The 24,892-nt window shown below is 40.1% G+C and overlaps 1 protein-coding gene across 8 annotated transcripts in view; it reads left to right on the plus strand.

The window, feature by feature from the left end:
- PTPRM (protein tyrosine phosphatase receptor type M) overlaps nucleotides 1-24,892 on the plus strand; it is a 4,358,319-nt gene that overhangs the window by 3,748,035 nt on the left and 585,392 nt on the right. For all 8 annotated transcript variants that reach the window (XM_044066519.1, XM_044066517.1, XM_044066518.1 and 5 more), the window contains one exon: nucleotides 20,610-20,697. In XM_044066519.1, coding sequence (XP_043922454.1) covers nucleotides 20,610-20,697 — 88 coding nt within the window. The remainder of the gene's footprint in view (nucleotides 1-20,609; nucleotides 20,698-24,892) is intronic.

Here is a 24,892-nt window from a genome sequence, read left to right on the forward strand (position 1 = left end):
GGAATTAAACCCACAGCTAGGACAGCTGTTTAATCATAGTCTTACCTCTGGATACATTGCCAGGAGTGGCGCACTGCAACTGTGGTCCCACTTCACAAAGGCGGTGCCTCCACCGACCCTGGAAATTACCGCCCATTAGCTTGACAAGCCTTATCTGCAAAGCCATGGAGAGGATCATAATGGACCTCATAAATAAAGACATAGGGAATTTGCAGACTTTGGATCCGTCCCAGTTTGGCTTTGTCAAAGGCAGATCATGCCTTCTAAACTTGGTTGACTTTTGAAACAGTCACCAAAGCCATTGATGAGGAAAGGCAGTCCATACAGCCTACCTCGATCTGGCGAAGGCCTTGATACAATACCCCACTCGGGTATCATTGAAAAACTCATCAGCTTAAATGTTAACCCATACATCACAAGATGGGTTGCAAACTGGCTGAGTGACAGAACCCACAGGGTCAGAGTTGCTGGCGCCATGTCAGACTCAAAGCCTGTCACAAGTGGTGTACCACAGGGCTCAGTCCTGGGCCCACTCTTGTTTGGCATCTACTTTTCCAAGTACAAGCAAACACAGGAGGGTTATGGCTGACAAAGTTTGCAGATGACTGCAAACTGGCCATAGTAGAAACACATCTGACACAGATATCCTTCAGAAGGGTCTCACAGAAATGGATAACTGGTGCCAGAGCCATGGCCTAAAGTTAAATGCCAAAAATGCATAGTCATACCCTTCGGAAAAACAAGGTTACCCCTAGCTACCAAATAGGTGGCAATCCACTGAGCATAGAAGAAGTTATCAGGGACCTGGGGACCCAGGTTGATAGTAGTCTGTCATTCGACACCCATGTAGCTAAAGTAGTTAGGAAGACCTTCTACATTGCCCACCTTATCATGAAGGGATTCTCATCTAGATCAAGGAGGTCATAGTCTCCCTATACTCATCACTCATCAGACCAATGATTGAGTACAATGCCCCATTCGGAATGTATCTGACCCGACACTTGCAGCAGCTGGAGAGGCCACAAAAGTTCCTCACCAAAAGGATAAAGGGTCTCAAACATCTGTCCTATGCTGCCCGACTGAAAGAACTCCAGCTCTATTCAGTCGCCACCGCTTGCTCAGAGGTGACCTTTGCCTAACATACAAGGCCATGTCAAACCCAGATTTGATGAATATGCTTCACCTCAAAAATCTAGATCCATCAGAGCCACAAGGGCGGGAGACTTAAACCTCGACACGGCTATTAATAGGACGTGCTGGAGGGATAGATTCATCACCCAAAGACTCCCTATGCTGTGGAATAAAATCCCGGTATATGTGAGGCAGAGCACCTCGCTGGCCTTGTTCAAGAGAAATCTTGACCAATGGATGGGAGATCGTAGATATACCCCAGGGATTACCTCAGTGTCACTGCTCAACAGAGGCACAGCAAAATAATGGGTATAGTTCCCCATACTAAAGGGGTGGTGTAAGCCACAAAACTATGGGCTAGGCTTGTAAATGCCCTCGGGCAGATAGCCTAGTATGAACCTATGAACCTATATATATATATATACACACACACACACACACACACACACACACACACACACACACACACACACACAGTGGATATAAAAAGTTTACACACCCCTGTTAAAATGCAGTTTTCGTGATATAAAAAATGAGACCACAAAAAATAATTTCAAAACGTATCCCATTTTTAATGTGACCTATAACTTGTACAATTCAGTTGAAAAACAAACAAATCTGTTAGGGGAAAAATATAAAACATAAAAAAGTTCAATAAGCTGGTTGCATAAGTGTACACACCCTTAAATTAATACTTTGTTGAAGCACCTTTTGATTTAATTACAGCATTCAGTCTTCTTAGGTAGGAGTCTATCAGCATGGCAAATCTTGACTTGGTAATATTTAACCACTCTTCCTTGCAGACGTGCTCCAAATCTGTCATGTTGTGAGGGCATCTCTTGTGCACAGCCCTCTTTAGGTCACCCCACAGATTTTCTATTGGATTTAGGTTGGGATCTGGCTGCGTCATTCCAAAACATTAATTTTCTTCTGGTGAAGCCATTCTTTAGTTGATTTGTATGTATGCTTATTGGGTAAGACAGCAGTCCAGGTCATAGCCTGATATAGGTCCCCAACCAAGTCCCTAGACTCTCACTCCACGTTCCTAAGCACCCTGTAATCTTTCAAGGTCCAACCCAACACTCTTTTACTAGGAGACTTCAAGTACTCCTCCATCAACTGGAAAAACTACTCAAGCACCAACGCTTCCTGGAATTCATCAATTCCAGTGCCATGGACCAGCTCATTCTGATCCCCTCTAGAGGAAGCAACATCATTGACGTGGTTATTACTAACATGGGCGACCATTGCTCTACACCAGTAGTCAATCCCTCCCTGGTCAGATCTGACCATAAACTAATCACCATGGAAATCCAAATCTCACTCACACCCCCTTGAAAAACTTCTCCAAAGCTGACTTTGGACTCCTAAAAACAGAGGTGGCGAACTTCACAGCACTCATGCCAATGGAAAATAGCTGCATGACTGCCAAATTATACACCAATGCACTGTACGAACATGTACACAAATGCATGGAACTAGCCATGCCCAACAGAACCAAGATGCTCTCATCCAAAAAAAGGAATCTAATCTGGTGGTCACCTGCCATTAATAAACTCTACAACAGGAGGAAGAAACTGTTGCAGAAAAAGGTGAAGTCCCAAGACTGTAGAAACTCCCTTATTAGCCAAAATAGTTGAGATCCCTCATCAAATCCTCTAAAGCCAGGTATGAAGGCAGAATTACAGCAGACACTAAAAACAATCACAAAGTCTTCTATAGCTATATCAAGAACCTTCACAGCAATAACCAGATTTGCGCTTAGATACTGCACAATGGTACCTCCTATACTCAGCCAACAGATATTGCCAACATAGTGGCCAACAGATTCACTGCCAACTTTAAAGGATCCCTACAAAGGACCAATCACAATACCAGAAGAATGCCAGGCACCCAGCATTACTGCAGCACAGGTTAAAGCTGCATTGTCCAAGACCAAGAATACAACTTCCATAGGACCTGGTAATATCCCTGGCTGTGTTCTACATGAACTACAAAGCAAACTGACACCACATCTGTGTGCTCCATTCAGTCACAGCCTCACCTCAGGCTTTGTCCATACCGAATGGTGCACTGCTACAGTCATCCCTCTCCATAAAGGGGGATCGACTACAGACCCTCAGAATTATCGCCCCATTAGCCTGACGAGTCTGATATGTAAAGCTATGGAGCACATTATCATGGACCTAATTAACAAAGATATAGGAAATCTCCAAACTCTAGACCCCATGCAATTTGGCTTTGTGAAAGGGAGATCGTACCTGCTCAGCCTGGTTGACTTCTTTGACTCAGTCACCTGGGGTGTGGATGATGTTAAGGCAGTGTATACAGCCTACCCTGATGTGGCCAAGGCCTTTGATACCATTCCTCACTCAGGAATTATTGATTAGCTCACCAAACTAAGCATCAACCCCTATATCACTAGATGGGTTGCAAACTGGCTCACAAATAGAACACACAGTGTGAAAGTAGCGGACTCCAAGTCAGTCTACTGACCAGTCATGAGTGGATTCCCACAGGGATCAGTCCTGGGTACTCTCCTATTCGGCATCTACTTCTCAGACATCCAGGCCAGGACAAAAGGACTCTGGCTGACCAGGTTCACAGATGACTGCAAGCTGGGAGCCATTATTAACTCCCCATGTAATGCAGACATCCTACAAAAAGGCCTCATTGAGGCCAATGACTGGTGCCGAAACCATGGCCTTAAGCTTAATGCCAAAAAATGCACCATCATCCCCTTTGTTAAAAACTCAGTCCCCACTAATTACCACATTGATGGGAGCCCACTGAACACTGAAGGCATTATAAGAGATATGGGGATGCAGGTTGACAGCAACCTCTCCTTTGACCACCACATTGCCACTGTGGTCAGAAAGTCCTTCTATGTGACACATCTCATTACCAAGGGTTTTGCATCCTGGAAGAAAGAGGTAATCGTATCTCTCTCTCTCTACTCCTCCCTCATTAGACCAATCATCAAGTATAATGCTCCGTTTGGCATGTACCTCACTAGACACCTGCAACAGCTGGAGAGGCCACAGAAGTATGTCATGAAGAGGATCATAGGCATTAAACACGTCATACATAGACAGACTTAAAAGACTCCATCTGTTCTGTGCCTCATATTGCCTACTTAGAGGTGATATCTGCTTGACTTACAAAACCATGTCTGACCCAGCTCTGTTAGAAATGCTACATCTAAAGAAATACCAATCTCTCTGCACTACATGCTCCAGAGACCTCAACCTCATTACCACAATCAACAGAACATGCTGGAGGGACAGGTTCATAACCCTGAGACTGCCCTTGCTATGGAATAGACTTTCCATACATGTCAAGCAGAGCACCTCACTGACCCTCTTCAAGAGAAATCTTGATGAGTGGATGAGTAATAGATAGTTCACCCCGGGGATCACTCTAGTGGAGCTACTTGATAGAGGCACTGGAAACTAACGTTGGGCGGCACGGCGCCAGGGCATGTCTATGGGCTAGGCTTGTAAAGGCTCCAGGGCCATTAGCCTAGTACACACCTATGAACCTATGAAACCTATGAACCTTATTGACAGCTTCTGTCAGTAAGAGACATGAGGGCCAGGCCGGGGGTAAATGTAAAATCTTCCATCCAATTTTCAAGGTTTCTTTTGAATAGTATCAGGGTGAACTCTGTTTTACATGGATGGGGGGCTTATTCCATAGTATTGGGATCCTTTGGGACACATATCTCTATCTCTGCACCACATTATGTTTAGGTCACAAAAGATTTTAGATCCCTGGATCTAATTTTTCTGGCACTGTTTGTTTTACACATGTGCATCAGATCTGTCATGGCTGGGTATGAAGAAATCCTATAAGCCATACCTTTACCTGTAAGTTCATTGACATAGAATTATTTTTCTTATTATCTTAGCTAGATGATGGTCAAAGGCCAGATTGCTATCTACATATGTTCCAACATCCTTAACTACTGGGTTGATTCTTAGGCATTTTTTTATTGATGGAATAATTAACTTGGGTTGACATTTTCTCAAAAGGCATTATAATGCATTTTTGGGCATTGAGTTTTAGTTTGTGGCTTTGGCACCAGTCATTTGTCTATGTTAAACTCACTTGCAAAATGTTGGTGTCTTGGTGGGGAATTTATAATAGCTCCCAATTTAAAGTCATGTGTGAACTCAGGGAGGCAGAAGCCTTGAATATTAGCCTTGACTTCTGAAAAGTAGATGCCAAACATGAGTAGACCCAGAACCATGACCTGGACCACTCTGCTGCTGACCAGCCTCTTCGGAGAGTTGGTCTCACCGATCTTGATTTCTTGGGTTCTATCTGTGAACTTACTGGCAATCAAGAAAGTTATGCAAAAATTTACACCTAGCTCAGAGAGCTTGTCAACAATACCTTAGTGGGGTGCTGTATCGAATGCCTTAGTGGGGTAACAAGATACATAGTATGTACTGTTTTACCTGCATCTATTGCCTTGATGACCTCCTCAAAGAAGTTTACCATGTTATGTAGGCATAACCTTCCTTTAACAAAGACAAACTGGGATTGGTCCAGTATATAAAGGTCCAGTATCTAAATGTTTCCAATGTCCTCATTTATCACTTCCATAATTCGTTCCATGGCGTTGCATATTAGCCTTCTTAGACTGATGAGTCTGTAGTTCCTGGGCTCAGATGATGGTTGGCCATTGTGAAGGGGAATGACAATTGCAGGAATCCATTCACTTGTAATGTAGCCCGTCTCAAGGCTGTAGTTGAAGTGTGCCTCAAGTGGTCCTCATAGGCCATGTTTTAGACTGTTCAGGAGGCAACCAGGGATGTTGTCTATACCCATGGAAGTGGTGTTCTTGGCTTTAGTGAGTGCTGCCAGCTGTTGCTGATTGCTGATAGCTGGGGAAGTATGTTGGAGGGGATTTCATGTGGAGGATCTGGGGTGGGGTGGGGAGTGAGGTGAATTTTTAGCTGAATTTATCAGCCAGTACATTTGCTATGAAACCCTGATCAGTGAAGGTGGTACCATTCATCATCACTTCAGCACACTGTTGTGTGTTGTCTCTAAGTTCGAACATAGCTGAAGAAGGCCTTGTGGCTGTCCTTAGCCTCTGAGGTTAGCCTGACCTCATAGTTGGTCTTGTCGGACTTAATTAGATATCTTAGTTTCTTGTTTGTTTGTGTAAGATAGCACTTGTCTTTAAAGGAGTGATTTTCCCGATTTTGGTCATGAGTTTCCTTCTTTTATTATATACCCTGTTTATGCGAGGATTCCACCAGTGGGATTTTTTTCTAGTGATTGTTTTGGGTTTATTTATGGTAAGTGTGGAAGCCTCTGTGCAGCCATCCACATGTTTATATAAGGACACAGAATATTTCTGCATAGGTAGCTGTGATCTCGGGATTAGAGGGAGCCTTTAATTTTGAAAAACTGTCACTACGTGGGCTGTAGTTTGCCTTTGAATGGTTCTTAACTGTTACTGGTTTAGGTGAAGTTTCCAAGCTGATTTTTACTTTAGATGAGACAGCCTTGTGATATGGCCTCACTAGTGAGGACATGACATAGGTTGGAGTGGGGTCTGTAATGCTGTCCCATGTTAGTGAGTAGTAGAGCCAGTATGTTTGATCCCCTGACTGGAATGTATACAATCTGTTCCAGGGTTTTTGTGTTAATAAAGTCCAGGAAGCTTTATGCTTGTGAGTTGGAGAAAGTGTACATTTTAAAGTGCATAAATGGGTAATTAAAGTCATCAATGAATACAGTGTTTGGTTAGATGGTGAGTACCTGTAGTATGTTTAAGTAAGAGTCTAGCGGCATAAATGGTGATATGGTAAGGGAGTATGTTTAAGTAAGAGTCTAGCGGCATAGATGGTGATATGGTAAGATAGTATGTTTAAGTAAGAGTCTAGCGGCATAGATGGTGATATGGTAAGGGAGTATGTTTAAGTAAGAGTCTAGTGGCATAGATGGTGATATGGTAAGGGAGTATGTTTAAGTAAGAGTCTAGCGGCATAGATGGTGATATGGTAAGGGAGTATGTTTAAGTAAGAGTCTAGCGGCATAGATGGTGATATGGTAAGGCAGTATGTTTAAGTAAGAGTCTAGCGGCATAGATGGTGATATGGTAAGGGAGTATGTTTAAGTAAGAGTCTAGCGGCATAGATGGTGATATGGTAAGGGAGTATGTTTAAGTAAGAGTCTAGTGGCATAGATGGTGATATGGTAAGGGAGTATGTTTAAGTAAGAGTCTAGCGGCACAGATGGTGATACAGTAAGGGACCTTAGCCAAACCGGAGGTGTGTTTGTTGCTAACATAGATCAAGATTCCTCCACGTTTCGCCCCAGTCTCCAGTGTTGTTGGTCTAAATATGTGGAAGGCATCATAGCCTTGCACTGCCAGAGTACTTTGTATGGCTTCAAACCAAGTCTCTGGCATGCACAGATGTCTATATTCTCCATAATGAGGAGGGTTTGAATGGTGTGGAGTTTTTATGTTTAGGATCCCAGCATTGACCAGTAACACCTTAACATTGCTTGCAGACTTTTTCACTATGTTGGCAGTTTTGACTTTCTAGCATTGCCTAAAAAAGGCTCTAGGGAGCTGGATAAAGTTTTAGCCAATAAATGAAAGCCTAGAAAGGACAAGTTCAGCCCAACCTTGGAAAATCAATGTGGTGTTTTGACCATGTCCTCCCCCAGTGACAGATATTGGATCCCCCTGGAGGGACATCAGAAACTAACCCACAGTGACAGATACTGGATCCCCCTGGAGGGACATCAGAAACTAAGATAATTATTAAAATCAATCATTTTATGTTCATACTGTGGCGTCATACTTGGCAAAGGTAGAATGCTGCTCAGTGTAGTGCTCATACCTATCTGTGGCACATATTCAGAGAGATCCATTATATCTCTCTCTTTATATAGTCCAATGGGGTATGTCTCAGGTAATTTACTCCCACATGGACTATGACTGGGTTTTGGTACCTGGGTTGCAGTGACTTCAATGAGTGCACGATACTGGGGATCCTGGTTCCTAAAAGGTAACTAACTGGTATCTTCTCATTGTCTAACCTGGTGAGTAGGGCATCTGTGTGTCACACAATGGAGTCCCCAATTACAAGAGTATTAGATGAGGGGTTTATTGAGGTTATTCCTAATAACCTTATTCGTGATGTAAGATTTCTGCCTCCAAGGAAGTTGTATCTTTACATCTTTCGCATACTGTGTTATTTTCTTTATTGATTAACCAGTTGTCTGAGAACATCAGACAATGTCTTTGTTGTCTTAGGATGTCCAAATCTACCAAGCTGGCCCCAGAGATGTTTGGAAATTGCATATCCATGTTGTCCATTCCTGTAATAGGGATGTCTTTGCTATGATGAAGTTTGCAGAACCTGTTACCCTACACCTCTTGTTCTGCGGACTTAGCTTGTTTCTGACCAAGTGAGATAATATAGGCAAAAAATAGCTAACTAAGAAATAAAAAATAAATAATGACTAGTTTTGCATTGTTTAACTTAGTGCCCTAGTTTTTCTTAAGTATCAAAAGCTTTGGATGGAACGTTAAATACTTATCTAGTATTTGTAGCATGTGAAATAGTTTGGATATACAACTGTTGTCTTTTTCCTGCTGTGTGAAGATAGTATTATGTCTAGACTGCATTCTTTACTTTAAAATGAGAAATCTCTGCTGTAAACCAGTGAAACATGTGGAACTATGCAACATGCAAATTGGTGTTCTACTGCAAGTGGATATGCATGTCTATGTGTTAGAGCCTGTGCATGTTTGTATGTATGTGAGTGTGTGTATGTATGCAAACATCATGTGTGTGTGTGTGTGTGTGTGTGTGTGTGTTTGTGTGTGTCTGTGTGTGTGTGTGTGTGTGTGTGTGTGTGTGTGTGTGTGTGTGTGTGTGTGTGTGTGTGTGTGTGTGTGTGTGTGTGTATGCATTCACACGTGTGTGTTGCTGTGTGTATATGTGTGTGTTCGAGTGTGTGAGTGTATCCTTGTGTGTGTGTGTGTGTGTGTGTGTGTGTGTGTGTGTGTGTGTGTGTGTGTGTGTGTGTGTGTGTGTGTGTGTGTGTGTGTGTGTGTGTTCGAGTGTGTGAGGTGAGTGTATACGTGTGTGTGTGTGTGTGTGTGTGTGTGTGTGTGTGTGTGTGTGTGTGTGTGTGTGTGTGTGTGTGTGTGTGTGGTGTGTGTGTGTGTGTGTGTGTGTGTGTGTGTGTGTGTGTGTGTGTGTGTGTGTGTGTGTGTGTGTGTGTGTGTATGTATGTATATGTATGTGTATGCTCATGAGTGTTACACCTTTGTTCTTTCAAGATAGTTAAATCCTAGAGTTATTGTCAAAGACAATTTCTCTTCATTATGCTTTATGGAATTGAATTTGTGCACTGCATAGCAATAAGAAAAGCTTAAGAGAAATAGAATCCTATTTACATGGGATGTAAGGACATAGAATGAAATTAATGGAAGATGAGTTCCCTTGGGGTATGTAAGTTTATTACAAATAGAGACTGCTCAGAAACAATGTCCACAGCAAGTGCTTAGCTAGTTATTCAAAAACAACATATTCATTTGTTGTTGTGCTGAATGCCTTGATGTTCTTGGTTGCAGATCCCTGAGGCAAACCATTGCTCATGTATATTTGTACCATTTGCTGTATTTTCAAAGCCAACTGACTATCATGTTCTATTATACTGTTTCCTACCAGCAGGTGTCTTTATTCCTTTCTTGGTCAGCCTTTATAAATGTTGCTCAAGGACATCTCAATGTTATGGAAATGCTACATATCAGGCATGTAAAGAAAAAAAGACTGAATTAAATTAATATAAAAACGGAAAGAAGAAACCAAGATATTCTGGCAGTCTGTTTGTTAAGTGCATATTATTCTTTAATCAACAAGACCAGGCTAGTGTTTCCTTCTTTATCTAAGAATGCCAAAAGTCATGGGAATGCATGCATTTGTCCCTTGAGGCGTGTGCATGCATGCATGGCTGCTACCCCTCACACTCCGAAGGAACTTTCTCTGGGCCACACATAATGCAAGAGGTAGGTGGTGGGATTTAAACCCAGGTCCTTATTTTTATAAGATACACTGTTAATAGGATTGTATGATCAATTTGGGCAGTAGGTGCTCCCAGCCTTACATACTGGTACTTGATTTATTACATTTAATTTTGCAGTTTTTGCCTGTCTTATCTCCAAATCAGCTGCTTCAACCTAGGGAAGAAATTGTCTGTTGAGACTTACCACTCTGAATGAATAATAAAAATTATCCATGTTTTATACCCAGTAATAGTTTCATAGTTTCATAGTATTGTACTAGGCTATCTGCCCTAGGGCATTTATAAGCCTAGCCAAAGTGTATGTGGCTTTCGCCACCCCATGTAATGATACAAAAGTGTACAATTTAAATTAAATTTAGTTTACTGTGCCTCTATCTAGCAATGACACAGAGATGACCCCCGGGGTAAACCTACGATCACCCATTCATTCGTCCAGATTTCTCTTGAAGAGAGTCAGTGAGGGGCTCTGCCTAACATGGACAGGTATCCTGTTCCAAAGTGTGGAAAGCCTCTGGGTTATGAATCTCTCCCTCCAGCATGTCTTATTCATATTTGTGCTGAGGTTTAGATCTTTAGCTCTCGTGGCTCTGATGGATTTGGATTTTTTGAGGTGGAGCATGTCCATTAATTCTGAATTGGACATGGCCTTGTACGTAAGGCACAGATCACCTCTGAGCAGGCAGTATGCTACTGAATAGAGCTGGAGCTTTTTCAGTCTAACAGCATATGACATATGCTGGAGACCCTTAATCCTCTTGGTAAGGTACTTTTGGGGTCTCTCCAGCTGCTGCAGGTGCCAGGTGAGGTACATACCAAATGGGGCATTGTACTCAATCATAGGCCTGATAAGGGAGGAATATAAGGGTACAATGATATCCTTTGATCTGGATTTGAATCCCTTCATGATAAGGTGGGCAAGGTAGAAGGTCTTTCTAACCACTTTGGCGACGTGGGTGTCAAATGAGAGGTCACTGTCAACTTGGGTCCCCAGGTCTCTGATTTCTTTTTCCGTACTTAATGGATTACCACCTATGTGTTAATTTGTGGGTACTTTGTTTTTTCCAAATCATCAGTTCAATCCATATTGATGCCCATGAATGTGAATAAGTCACAAAGGGATAACCACATACTATTTAAAATAGAAAGGCCTAGATGATTCGTATATTTGTTTCCTTGTTTGTTTGACTTTCTGTTTATCTTTTAGTTAGTTAATTAGTTAGTTATTCAGTCGGTTAGTTATCTGGGTTAATGACCCAGTCAGACCACTGTCATAATTAGCCTGGGTCTGAAGCCCATGTGCCTTAAGTACACACTGCAACAGCTGAATGTTTCACAAACACATCAAAAGTTAAGAAGAATAATGAATTATGAATAATGAATGAGTAAGAACTCTGTACCCATGAACTACCACATAGGCAACAATCTACTTAACACCAAATGCGTGATAAGAGACCTTGGGACCCAGGTGGACAGTAGTCTCTCCTTTGATAGTCACATCACCACAGTAGTCAGGAAGTCCTTCTACATGGCACACCTCATCATAAAAGGGTTCTCATCCAGGAAAAAAGGTCATCATTCCCCTCTACTCGACACTCATTAGACCCACTATAGAGTACAACGCCCCTTTTGGAATGTACCTCACAAGACATCTGCAGCAGCTGGAAAGGCCACAGAAGTACCTCACAAAGAGAATTACTGGACTCAAACAAATGCCCTACACTAACCATCTCAAAAAACTCCAGCTTTACTCTGTAGCATATTGCCTACTCTGAGGTGATCTCTGCCTAACATATAAAGCTATGTCAAACCCAGCGCTGTTGGACATGCTACACCTAAAAAAATCCCAATCCCTCTGAGCTACACACTCTAGGGACCTAAACCTTGTCACCACAATAAACAGGACATGCTGGAGGGATAGATTCCTATCCCAGAGACTTCCCATACTCTGGAACAGGCTACCCATCTATGTCAAGCAAAGTTCTTCATTAGCACTCTTCAAGAAAAATCTTGATGAGTGGATGGAAATAGGAAATACACCCCGGGGATCACTTCTGTGTCTCTGCTCGACAGTGGCACAGGAAAATAACTTTCTTGGGTGGCGTAAGCCAGGAAACCTTGTTGGCTAGGCTTACGTAGGCCCTTGGGCCGATAGCCTAGTACCTACCTATGAACCTATGAACCTATGAATGATGAGGCTGTCAGACAGCACAGACAAGGCATAAAACATAAGTATATACAAGGCATTTTATTTATTTATATGTCCTTTGTTTACTAGGTTAGCCCCACTAGGCTAGTGGTCTCTTTTCAGAAGATACCGGAGATGATAGTTTTACTAGTAGTGTAAATTTGGCCAGGTACTGGGGGACTTTCCTACTCTTTCCAATAGTGCAGATAATATAATTTAGCATAAACAGAGAGTATCCATATTTCTTAAGTATTTACAGATGTTAATACACGGTTTAATTAAGAGTTCTGTATGCAGCTCGGTACAAGATTGAAGAATTTCCAATCATATATTTTCCCTAAACATAACATTAAACATCACTCATATCTTATCATGGGCAGTGAGTATTTATAATGTTTGGAGTACTTTGAATTTAGAAATTAGTACTTGCCTTTTTTGTTTTGCAGCAGCAGCAGGGTGGGTTAAACATGTTATTTACTTATTTTATTTTATTTTACATTTGTTGAATGGGAAATTCATGCTGGGCACAAGGGCTCCTTTTCCGCAGAAGCCAGGGAAGAAAAGTTCCAGTATAGTTTAATTCACTGTGCATTAAGCTACAAGAACTTGTAATAGGACGGATGTTTGTAGGTAAGATTAAAGTGGGATGAGATGTTCTCTGGGATTATAGACTGTGTATAAAGCAGCATCACATATGATCTTTCACAAAGATTTCAAAGAAAATGAGACCAACATTTTATAGGTTCTAAGAATCCTTAGGAAAAGCTAGGAGGGATCCTTTTGTAGTGAGAAGAAATTGTTACTCAAGAGATGATAAATTGGTTAAAATAACAACAAGTAAATTTTTCGTATAGGGGGTAGAGCAAATGAGACTGGAAATCTTTGTAGATTATCTGACTCCTTAGGGAAGTTGGAAAGGACCCTTAGCCTTAGAGGTTATAATAGAGATGAAGTAGTGATGGTAACTAACTCTTAAGGTAATAACATCTGTCTGAGCTAAAAGGCTGTACTGGGATATGTTCAAGTATGTGGTAGCTTAATGCTCATAAATTGGCTGGAGTCAAATTTTACAAGTCTGTAGCACAGTGGTGCAGCAAAATAATGTTGTCCCCTCAAAGCAAGATATTCCCTGGTTCTGTTCCAAGCTACAGTGCCTTCTGTGCAGAGTGTGCATGTCCTCCCTGTGTTCATGTTGGTTTCCTCCGGGTGTTCTGGTTTCACATTCCAAAGACATGCAGTAGGTGGGTTGGACACTCTAAATTGGCTATAGGTGTGAGTGTGCATATGAGTGTATAGTGTGGAAGAACTCCCGTGACAAGACTAGCTACCTAGTGGTGTAAACCTTAGCTCTAGATGGTTGTCACTGTTGAAGTGACACCCTAACCCCTTGTGCAAAATGTGAAAAAAGGGTTGCGAGTGTATGGTTGGAGGGATGGACTTGCAGATGTTAAATAATAGGGCTGACCTTTCATGATTACAGTTCTTTATGGTCTCTGTGTGATTGAGCAGTGATGTTGTATAGGAGGAAGGGACACTAACGTAATAAATTTATTGATTCTATGCCCAGTAGTTTGAGGGAGTTTAGATTTTGTTTGTAGGTTTATAAGGCACTAGCTGCAAATTAAGGCAATATTTAAGTTGGGGCAGAAAAATAAAATTTCCTTTAATGATTCTGTGTTTTTGTGGTGATGATACTTGAGAGCTATCAGGCCTAACAGAAAGAAGTTTATGACATTTTTCTTTAGCTTGATTAATGGTGTGAAAAAAGATAAGCCAGTTGATTTCACCAGTTGCCCAAGTATTTGAAGTAATGAGAATTTTTTAGATTGCTTTCTTGATCGATTATTGATTGATCAACGTATCATAACAAGACTGTTTTGATACCAAACAAATATTACTCTGGTTTTATTCCTGTAGAATGTCATACCATTATCATAGAGGTCTGACTCACATTAACTTCTGATAAGGGAGAAGTGGGTGAGGAGGAATAGATGTCCATATCATGTGCATCCAGTTTACTGGTGGGGAAATCAGAGGCTTGATAATGAGAAGAATCTTAAGGGAGATAGGACTACGCCCTGTGGGGCTGCCTGTGCTGCGGGGCCGAGGAGAACAGGAGGGCGAAAATTCTGAAACTAAATAATCTTTGTAAAAGAAAGAGAGCCAGTGTAATATCCCAGAGATAAAGTTATTTTTTATAATGACAAATCTAACTGGTCGTAGTTTCTTTGGTCAAGGATTTTGGTATATGCATCCTTTTTACAGTAAAACCTAATCTGCCTGTCACTGTATTATTAACATATTGTTATTTTATGTTTTATTTAACATTTGTTTATCAGGAAAGTCTGACTGGGTCAGAGCCCATTTCCAGCACAGGCCCAGGGAGAAATGCTCCAGAAGGATTTCTTTTGAACATGTTATCCTATCTCTCATCCTCTGATATAATATTAATTTCATGCAATTAAAGCCAAGACTGGAATGGATATAAAATGCAGCTGCAATTAAGTTCTTTATTACTTTTATACCTTTATACCAAAAAAGAAAATCACCCAACAGGTAAGGCAAAATAGCAAAAAAGAAAATGTTTGTGCTGTTTATTTTACTGACTTCTACACTCTCCGGGTATTTGTACTGTTTACTGTTAGACCTATATTATACCTTTATTATACTGATACTTGTTCAGAATAACCTTGAGAGTAAAACAGTTTAAGATACATTCACATATGACATGGTACAATCAACCAATAAAACCATAATTAGTTAAAAAATACAAACTTCTATCTTATTATAAAATAACACTTTATATTAACATTATCATTTAAACTTTCCAGCATTTAAAGTTAATTGCCACATGAATTAATTATATTCCAAAATAGTACTGTAAAACCATAAACCATATAACTATCTAAAAGCTCTAAATGCAACAAACAAAACAACAAAAACAGATCAAATATCTCTCACTATTCCAGTAGCACCAAAAAAACCCTTACATAATTCAGAACCACTAAAATATAAATAAACTGTACACACGTTGCAATAATAATAGGATGATAGCTAAGAATTATGCACACCATATTGTACTCCTACTGAAATCTCACATACTTAAATGAAGAATGTCTTTCACATTGCTATACAACAAGCACACACACAGATATATATTTATAGCTGTAGATTTATAGCAACATCCAGTAGTTGCATGGAATGAGGAAACCCTGAGCTTGGCAATCCAAAGCCTGTTGTGATACCATAGTCCTCCAGGACAAATGTAAAAGTCGAAGTAGGATACGTTAATTGGTAGCAGTTCAGATGAAAAACAATGACCAGGTGTTTAATTCTGAATGTTAAACATAGCATTCCAACGCATTAGATTAAAAGAAAGTTCCACAGGAAAGAAGGCTCCTTTTCAGATATTTCTGAAAGTAATTGTGATGAGCACACGTAAAACTCTACTGCCAATCATTAGCGGACAGGAGTTCTGCTGTGGCGACCCCTTACCGGGAAAAGCCGAAAGACACAAACAAACAAACAAACCATCTTTCTTCTTCAAAGTCTTGTAAAAGACGAAACATAATGTTTCCAGTATTGGCCTTTTTTGTTAAACAAAAAAGGGCATGGAGCCATATATATTCATGCAAGTGAGCTGAGGGGCATCCTGGTTTATTTTTAATGGCTTGGTGAATTGTTGTGGGGGGGGGGGCACATTAGTAATGTGACCATCAGTTTAGAAAAAGTGCACAAAGTGAAAAGGAAAACAAAGTAAGTCACTTGAAGTTACTAATTAAGGTACGGGCCTCACAGAAGTGTTATATAAGAATGTATTTTAAGTAATCCAAGGAGCTGGCTGTATCTCTCCGCAGGCATCAAGTAAAATGTTTATACTTATGAATCTGTCAGGACAAGAATAATGTAGTTCAAGGTTTGAACGCAATGATTGGAAAAGAATCCTTATCATTAGGGTTGCCACCATTTCAAATGCACAAAGTGGAACACTTTCATGGAAATGTGTGATTCTGCAGGACAAACTGTACAAGCTAGGCTTTTTGCCAAAATTAACATACACTCTTGTACAATCTAGGTTGTTTCTTTTATTTTTACTTTCATGTAATATCCAGTTGTTTCAGATACAACATAATTGCTTTAGGCAGCTTACAGGAAACATAAGAAATATAAATTTTCCTAAAGTCTTAGGAAAATATATTTTATCCTAAAATCTCTATTTGTTACATTTCTTCTTTTTTTTGCAGGACCAACTGTCCAAATAGGAACTGTCCTGCACAAACTAAGATAGCATGCCAACTTATCTTTCCTGTAGATTTAATCATGGCTAATAAAACATCCGCAGCTGGATGTGCTGTCTGCTGTTTCAGTCTATTTATTAATGAAGTATCTAAACTATTTAAACATATTTTCAATTGCAAATGCGTTTTGCATTCTTTTTGATCTGACCATCAGTACTTATTTGCAAACTTTAAATCCTAACAGTATTTTCTTTTTACACATTAATTTTTGAGTGGAACAGTACCCAATGCTGTTTAGACATTCACCCCAAGAATGATCAAACTTTATATTTGTTATGGAATTCTGACCACAAATACATATTTAGACATTTGTATTATCTTAGAAAAGAGTATACTAGCTTATTTTTATGGACCTTTTGATAGCAGAATAAAAATCAATTTCTGACACACTAAGCCTTCACAGAATGCTATTTTATAGCAGGAGCATTTTAAATGTATAACTTAGATTCCTTTGTTTGTTGTTCCTACATTTCATATAAGAATAATAAATACTATAATTTGATGACTAGTGAGCTGTGAAAATATCTTCTCCTTCGGAAAGGTTTCCTGAAATAGTGAACAGGAACGGGTATAAGTGTTGTAAAACACTGTTGCAGTTAAAACTGGTTTATTAGAGTTTAATATACATTTTTACAGTTAAATAACTCCTTCTCTTTATTAATCAATGACCGTGGTTAGCAGATATACATTTTCTTTTAACAAACTGCTGACTATATAGATTTAAGAAGACTGAAGTCCCCCCCCCCCCCCACACATTTCGTCTGACAAGGCTTTTTTCTGGTGATATTCAGACTTGAAACTAACCATATGCAAAGACTCACACAACATTGTAAGTGCAATCATTAAACAAGGTTGATAAAATAATTCTGGGTAGCTTTATAATGTGAACTTTAGCTGTGTGTGCAAATTCATCAAATTTGACTTATTATAACAAGTTCTTTCCATCTGCTCATGCTTTCCCCTTTCTGCACCACACAACAGATTTCACCTCCTGAAAAGTGGGACACTAAGGGAGACGATCGGGGAGTGAAATGTGAAGGTCCTTCTAAGGATCACTATACAATGGCAACAACAAAGGGAAAAGCTTTGTCATGAATGTTGCATTTGTTACCTTTGAAAGCTGTATAGAATATTAAATCAAATTTATCCCAGAAATAATTTCTGTAAAGCAAAAGTGACTATTAGGAAAGCATTTCATAGCATAATACAACATATGTTTGGCTAAACTCCTGTCTCGTGAGCAGGAATATTTAATCGTCATGAAAGAAAGCTTGTGCAGATCTAGAATATGCATTTGTAGAGCATTAAATAAAAGTTGTCCTGATTTTTGAATAAAACAGAATTTGAATATTTTTTTTTTCATGGAAGGCAAAGCTTTTCATACCAGTTTGCTGAAAGCTTCAACACCCTACACATCCTAAGTTTTATTATATAATGTGAAGCATTTTTTCCACAGAGAAAGGTCAGTTTTGCTTCTGGGACCACAGTGCATGTTGACCAGATGTGCATTTTTTTAGAGTTGACACACAAATAGTAAACTTCCAAGTTTTCTCACCCAGGTACAGTTAGTGATTGTAAGCTGGGAGATTTTTGTTTGGTTAAGTAACAATCATAGGGGATGTAAGAAGGAACTTTAGGAAAATTAAACTATAGTAGGTAAGAAGAAGCTGGTCTGCACGCCGCTGCTTTAGTCCATCAGTAATAGTAACTGAACTGTTGGTCCTTCTATACTGATGGCATGGGATACTAAAAATAATGTATGTGTAAAACCCAGCGTGGATAGAGACCACTGAGTGCCATTCTTACTGGGGGCTGTGGGAAATGTCAAAGGTCAATGTATATGGTTAGGTCCCAGTGTGTAGAGTTTTCTGACCTTAGAATTGATATTAAATTTAGAAAGATTTGGAATGAAACTTTCCAAATGAAAAATATAAGGAAAAGCCAAACCAAACATCTTTTTTTTTCTTGGGAGGAAATAAGACAGAATATAGTTATTTGGTGTGGATCAGAAGAGTTGCCTTATTGTGCCAAAATATATTTATATTGGAAAAAGGAGTTATGGATGGTTGGATGAATGGATGGGTAATACCTCCCATGATGCTTTGTAAAAAAGGAAGCTGTCAAACGTCTTTTGACAAATATTTTGGAATCATGTTAAATGTCATGATTCAGTTAAGGTGCATAAAGAATAATGTTTTCTTTGATAATGTTCAAATTACTGATTCTATTTTCAATAGATTTATTTTATATATCATGAAAATTTTTAATATAAAGAAGTGTTTTAACCCTTTTAAGTTCTGAAGAGAGACATATTACACAACTATAGAATAGAACCACCCTCAACTCTAAATAGATAAAGTTGTGCAAGTAATTTACACACACACACACACACACACACACACACACACACACACACACACACACACACACACACACAGAAACACACCCAGAAATGTTTGCATGCACACATATACAGACACGAGTGAGCGCGCACACACACATACACACACACACACACACACACACACACACACACACACACAGAAACACACCCAGAAATGGATGCATGCACACATATACAGACACACACACACACACACACACACACACACACACACACACACACACACACACAGAAACACACCCAGAAATGGATGCATGCACACATATACAGACACGAGCGAGCACACACACACACACACACACACACACACACACACACACACACACACACACACACACACACACACACACTCGCTCACTTCCTTTACACCTTATAACAATTTAGAAGATCATACCATCTTTTTTAGCATTTGCTAAATTAAAACATTATATACATCATGCTTGTTATTTTCTAATGTTTCTCTGACAATTCTGTGCTGGATTTGGAGATTGTCAAACTTTAGAAATGCTCACAAGACCATACATGTACAAATGTTACAGATGTAAGTAATTTCTATGTTAAATTGTTAATTGCTATGTAATCCAATGTAACTACTGTCTGTTTATTTTACTGTGGAGCTTTTCTCCCCGGGCATCCACTGAAAATGGACCCATGTCCGGTCGGACACTCCCGGTCAACAAATTTAAATAAAAATAAATAAATAAATGTTGAACTGTGCTTGTTTCTCTTCGATTTAGAGGATCCCATACACTATTACAAATATAAACTCTGGATTTAATTTAGCACAGTTTCACAGTAAAGAGTTGTAAATCTATGCATGGCAAAAACATGATTATCCCTTCAAAAGGATATGTTTTGTTGTATGAGTTTGACATATTCTGAGTTTGTAACATACCAAATAAAAAATACCAAAATATAGTACAGTAGACACATAGAATGCACTTACGTTTGTGTTCCCTTTAGTAATTGGAGAGGTCAGGCATTTGACAAGTTCTGTAAACAAGAAAGGGATATCTATGTAAGGGATCATATGAGAGATACTGGAGTGCTTTGAGTTTGGAAAACTTCAGCAATTAACAAATCGTGACAATATTTGTATCGTATTAGAAGGATTACGGACTGAAAAATGTACAAATATAATATACTTTAGCAAGTAATAGGCATTGACTACAGTGTCACCAACATTAAGTGAGTAATTTAGGCAAAATAGTAATTCATGTGGAAACAGTGTCTGTGTGTACGTATTGAACAGTTACATGCTTAAAATAGAATGAAAAATACTATTATAAATATTATTAAACTGTGCTTGGTCCTGTATCTGTGCCATGGTTTATTCTAGGATGACTGAAATTACAAGAGGAAATACTCAGCAAGACATGTTTTATCTTAATACACATTGGCAACATAACCTTTCTCGAAACTGTACATCATATTAAGAAGGTGTCAAAATCCAGCAATGTTTAGCTTGAAAACCAATATTGAATATGTGAGTTTGAAATGTGACTTTTGCCTTTTTTTGTCTCAGAGTTTCTTTGAAGGACAGGCTGCACCATGGGATGTCGCTAAGAAAGATGAAAACAGAATGAAGAACAGATATGGCAACATCATCGCATGTAAGTGTGAGCATTGTCCATGGCTTACCCCAACAAAATAACAAGACCATCTTGGCTTCATTTTATTGTTTCATTGCCTTTTATTAATGTGTATAAGTATATCATTCTCACCAGATCTGACCATTACTCATTTCAGTACAGAGCTGTCATTTGCAGTCATTGTTCTAAGAATGTCTGTCCCTGCCATACCTTGTTTAACTTAGTCTATTCTCTTAAAGCCTTAGTCAACTACTGACAGTCCATGGTGCAAGTGGACACCCCCCAAAATTCTGAATCATCCAATTGTTCCTAACCCTAATACTTTGAAACTTCTGCAAACAGTTCTAGGGGTTGCTGTTCTCACATCCCAGCATTTTTAGCATTCAGGAGAGCTTACTTCCCATGAATCCATGATACTCAGTAGGATACCCCTCTTACTATCCCACTAGTAAGTGAGGGGTATCTTCATCCCAGTGCACAAACCTTTCTGTGCCATGTCCAGCATCAACCAGGCCTGGATCTCCTTATTGTCTTGCACTGCAACTGTGATCCCTTATGTGTTCTGCAATCTTTCAATTGACAGTAGCTACAAGAGTGCTGTGATGGAGGGATAGACTGCACTTATGGCCACCAGATCACATTCCAGCCTTTCAGTGAATCGCAGCCGTGGTCACCCCATTCTTCTAGCTTATCTGTTTCATTCCACTTTCTCTATCAGTGCCACGTGGCCCCTTGTAATCTATTTCATTCCACTTTCTCTATCAGTGCCACGTGGCCCCTTGCATATCCCTCTGGCTCTTACAAAGTCAGCCTACCAAGCTGGCTGACCATTTTAAGTTCCATACAGGATGTATACTCCATCTAGATGAATTCATACTGGACTTTTGTCTTTCATGAATTCCAGTCTTGCTGTCTTCCTCAACATCCTGATGTTTGTATACTCTCTGTCCCTGCCAGTTTCACATTATGACTTCAGTCTAGCCTAGGTGTTAACAGTGACCAGTTAATTGTAACACTAAGAAATTGATTTTTAATAATAAAATATCTTTATGCATATACTGCTTTATTAGCAAATCAATGTCCTTTTCCCTTCTATAGCAATAATATATGCAGCTTTGCACCTCGACCTAACCACATCCTGTTTTGAAAAGCAAGCTAGAGTAATTACCTCCAAAATTTAATAATAAAGGTATTAGGCTGTCTCAAAGAACCCATCTGTTAACTGGGATCTCTATATCTGACATTGACCTTTTCAACATAGTTGCCATTTGTTGATGTCCAGACCTACCTGCTTCCCACAACGTCAAAGACCAGCCCACTTTAATACCCTATGCACAAAAGGTATGCCAATAAAACGACCTGCATTCTGCCTGCAGAAAGCATGTATTTGCAGGGTAAAAGCATGTATTTGCAGGGTAAAAGCATGTATTTGCAGGTATAATTATATTCTCCTTTTCTCTCACATTTTTTCTTCAAGAAAACTTCTATTTAAAGCAAACCTATGACTCCATTGCTTCCAGACGTCCCTCTTATTACACTTTATATGTACATTTGGTCTCACCTTTTTTCTCCTAATTTTATTTGCCAGTTACCACATATCGCTTAATAAATCATGCTGCTATCATCCTTACACTCCCTGACAAGTCTTCAGTCTAACAATAGCTAACAGTATAAAAATAAACCTGCAGATATTTTGATCTAACATCATTGACATGTTAATTCTAAAATATATACAAATAAAACAGGTATCTAAAATTAAACAAACCAGATATACCCAAACCTAATTACAGAAATCTAAAATCCAGCAGAAATCCAAGGACAAATTTATTCTAAAATGTGAGGGCATTCACCATAATTCAGTACCAGCCATACAGAATACTGTCTTTAGCAATCTTAATAAATCTTTCTGGAGCAGCTCTACAGAAATAAAAGTATGTCATATAAATGCCTGTCATGCACCTGTAACCCCTGGGCTTTCGGATATTGGCAAAGGCTCTTGCTACCCCCATAGTGCCTTTTTAGGCAAGGCTCAAAAGACAAACCCACCTCCATAGGTATCACAAGGGATAAGAAACTAAGAGTAATGCTACTCAATGCCAGAAGTCTAAACCTCAAGATGCCTTTTCGAAACTCTCCTTAGCATGGAGAACATTGATATCTGTGCAGTAACAGAAACCTGGTTCAAGGCTCCCGAGAGCACCCCAGCACTACCAGGTTATACCTCATACCATGCTTTTCGGCCCCAAAACTTGGACCGAACCACAAAAGGAGGGGGAGTATCAATATTCGTCTAAGATACCCACACCTCCAGGTTGGTGGCACAGCACGAAGCATCAGAGACTATCCATGTGCAACTAACAGTGGGTAAAACTGCCTTTCAGTTTATAGCCTGCTACAGACCACCCTCCCAAACACAGGAACCCCAATCAGCCTTCCTGAGAATACTGGAAAATATGAAGGTCTCTCCAAACACCATTATATTGGGTGACTTCAACTACCCAAACATAGACTGGGAGCATTACTCTAGCTCCAACATCCTAGCCCAAAGGTTCCTACAATTTATAAACTCAAATGCTATGGAACAACTTGTTACCACTCCCACAAGAGGGGAAAACATACTGGACCTGATCATCACCAACATGGGGACACTATGCTCCAGACCAGAAGTGTATCCCTCACTGGTAAGATCAGACCATAAACTAATCTCACTGGATATTCACATCCCGACCCCACCCCCTGCCCAGAAAACCACAGTGAAAAACTTCTCTAAAGCAAATTTCACACGCCTCAAAACCAAGGCGGAATCCTTCAAAGCCCCCGGGCCTGTGGAAAATATGGCCCAGACCGCAGAATCCTTTATAAACGCATTCTATGAACACCTTCAGGAATGCATGGATCATGCAATCCCAAATAAAACCAAGACCCAATCCTCCAAAGGCAGACGACCTGTCTGGTGGACCCCAGCCATAAACAAACTATACAATAGAAAGAGGAAGCTACTACATGATAGAGCAAAATCCCAAAAAGGGAAGGCATCTCTGATCAGTATTAGCAAAAAACTACGGGCACTCATAAAATCGTCTAAGGCCAGCTTCGAGAGAAAAATTGCACAGGACACTAACGATAATCGCAAGGCTTTCTTTAGTTATGTTAGGAACCTGGGTGGGAATTCCCAGATATGCTCAGAATTATGTTGAAAAATGACAAAAAATACACCCAGCCCACAGACATTGCCAACATCCTAGCTGACAGGTTCAGTGCAAACTTCTCCCCCCCTCCCCACCAAAAGGGCAAATATCTATCCCAACAGAGTGCTGCCCCCCTGACATCTCAGATGCTCAGGTAAGAGCCGCCCTCTCCAAAGCAAAAAACACAGCAACAATGGGACCAAATGGTGTCCCGGCCTCGTCCTACATGAACTCCAAGAAGAGCTAAACCCAAACATAAAACTACTGTTCAATCTTAGCCTTACTACAGGATATGTACCCAAAGAATGGTGTACAGCAACAGTGGTCCCTCTCCACAAAGGTGGTGCCTCAATGGATCCTGGAAACTATTGCCCCATAAGCCTGACTAGCTTGGTCTGCAAAGCTATGGAAAGGATCATCATGGACCTCATAAATAAAGATATTGGGGACCTACAGACACTGGATCCTACCCAGTTTGGCTTTGTTAAGGGCAGATCCTGCCTCTTAAACCTGGTCGATTTCTTTGAAACAGTCACCAAGGCCATTGACGAGGGGAAGGTGGTCCACACAGCCTACCTGGACCTGCAAAGCCTTCGATACAATACCCCACTCGGGCATTATAGATAAGCTCACCAGCTTAAATATAAACCCCTATGTCACTAGATGGGTTGCAAACTGGCTCAAGGACAGAACCCACATGGTTAGAATTGCTGGAGCCATGTCAGACTCCAAACCAGTTACAAATGGCATCCCACAAGGCTTAGTCCTGGGACCTCTCTTGTTCGGTATATATTTCTCGGCAGTACAGGCCAACACAGAAGGACTGTGGCTGACCAAGTTCGCAGATGACTGCAAACTGGGCGCCATAATCAACTCTTCAGCCGACACAAGCATCCTCCAAAAGGGCCTCATAGAAACAGACAACTGGTGCCAGAGCCATGGCCTCAAGCTAAAGCCAAAAGTGTATAGTCATCCCTTTGGCAAAACAAAGTGCCCACAAATTACCACATAGGTGGTAATCCATTAAG

The sequence above is a fragment of the Protopterus annectens genome, chromosome 3.part1 (assembly GCF_019279795.1).
Source record: "Protopterus annectens isolate FY-2018-M chromosome 3.part1, PAN1.0, whole genome shotgun sequence".
Classification (NCBI taxonomy): domain Eukaryota; kingdom Metazoa; phylum Chordata; order Ceratodontiformes; family Protopteridae; genus Protopterus; species Protopterus annectens.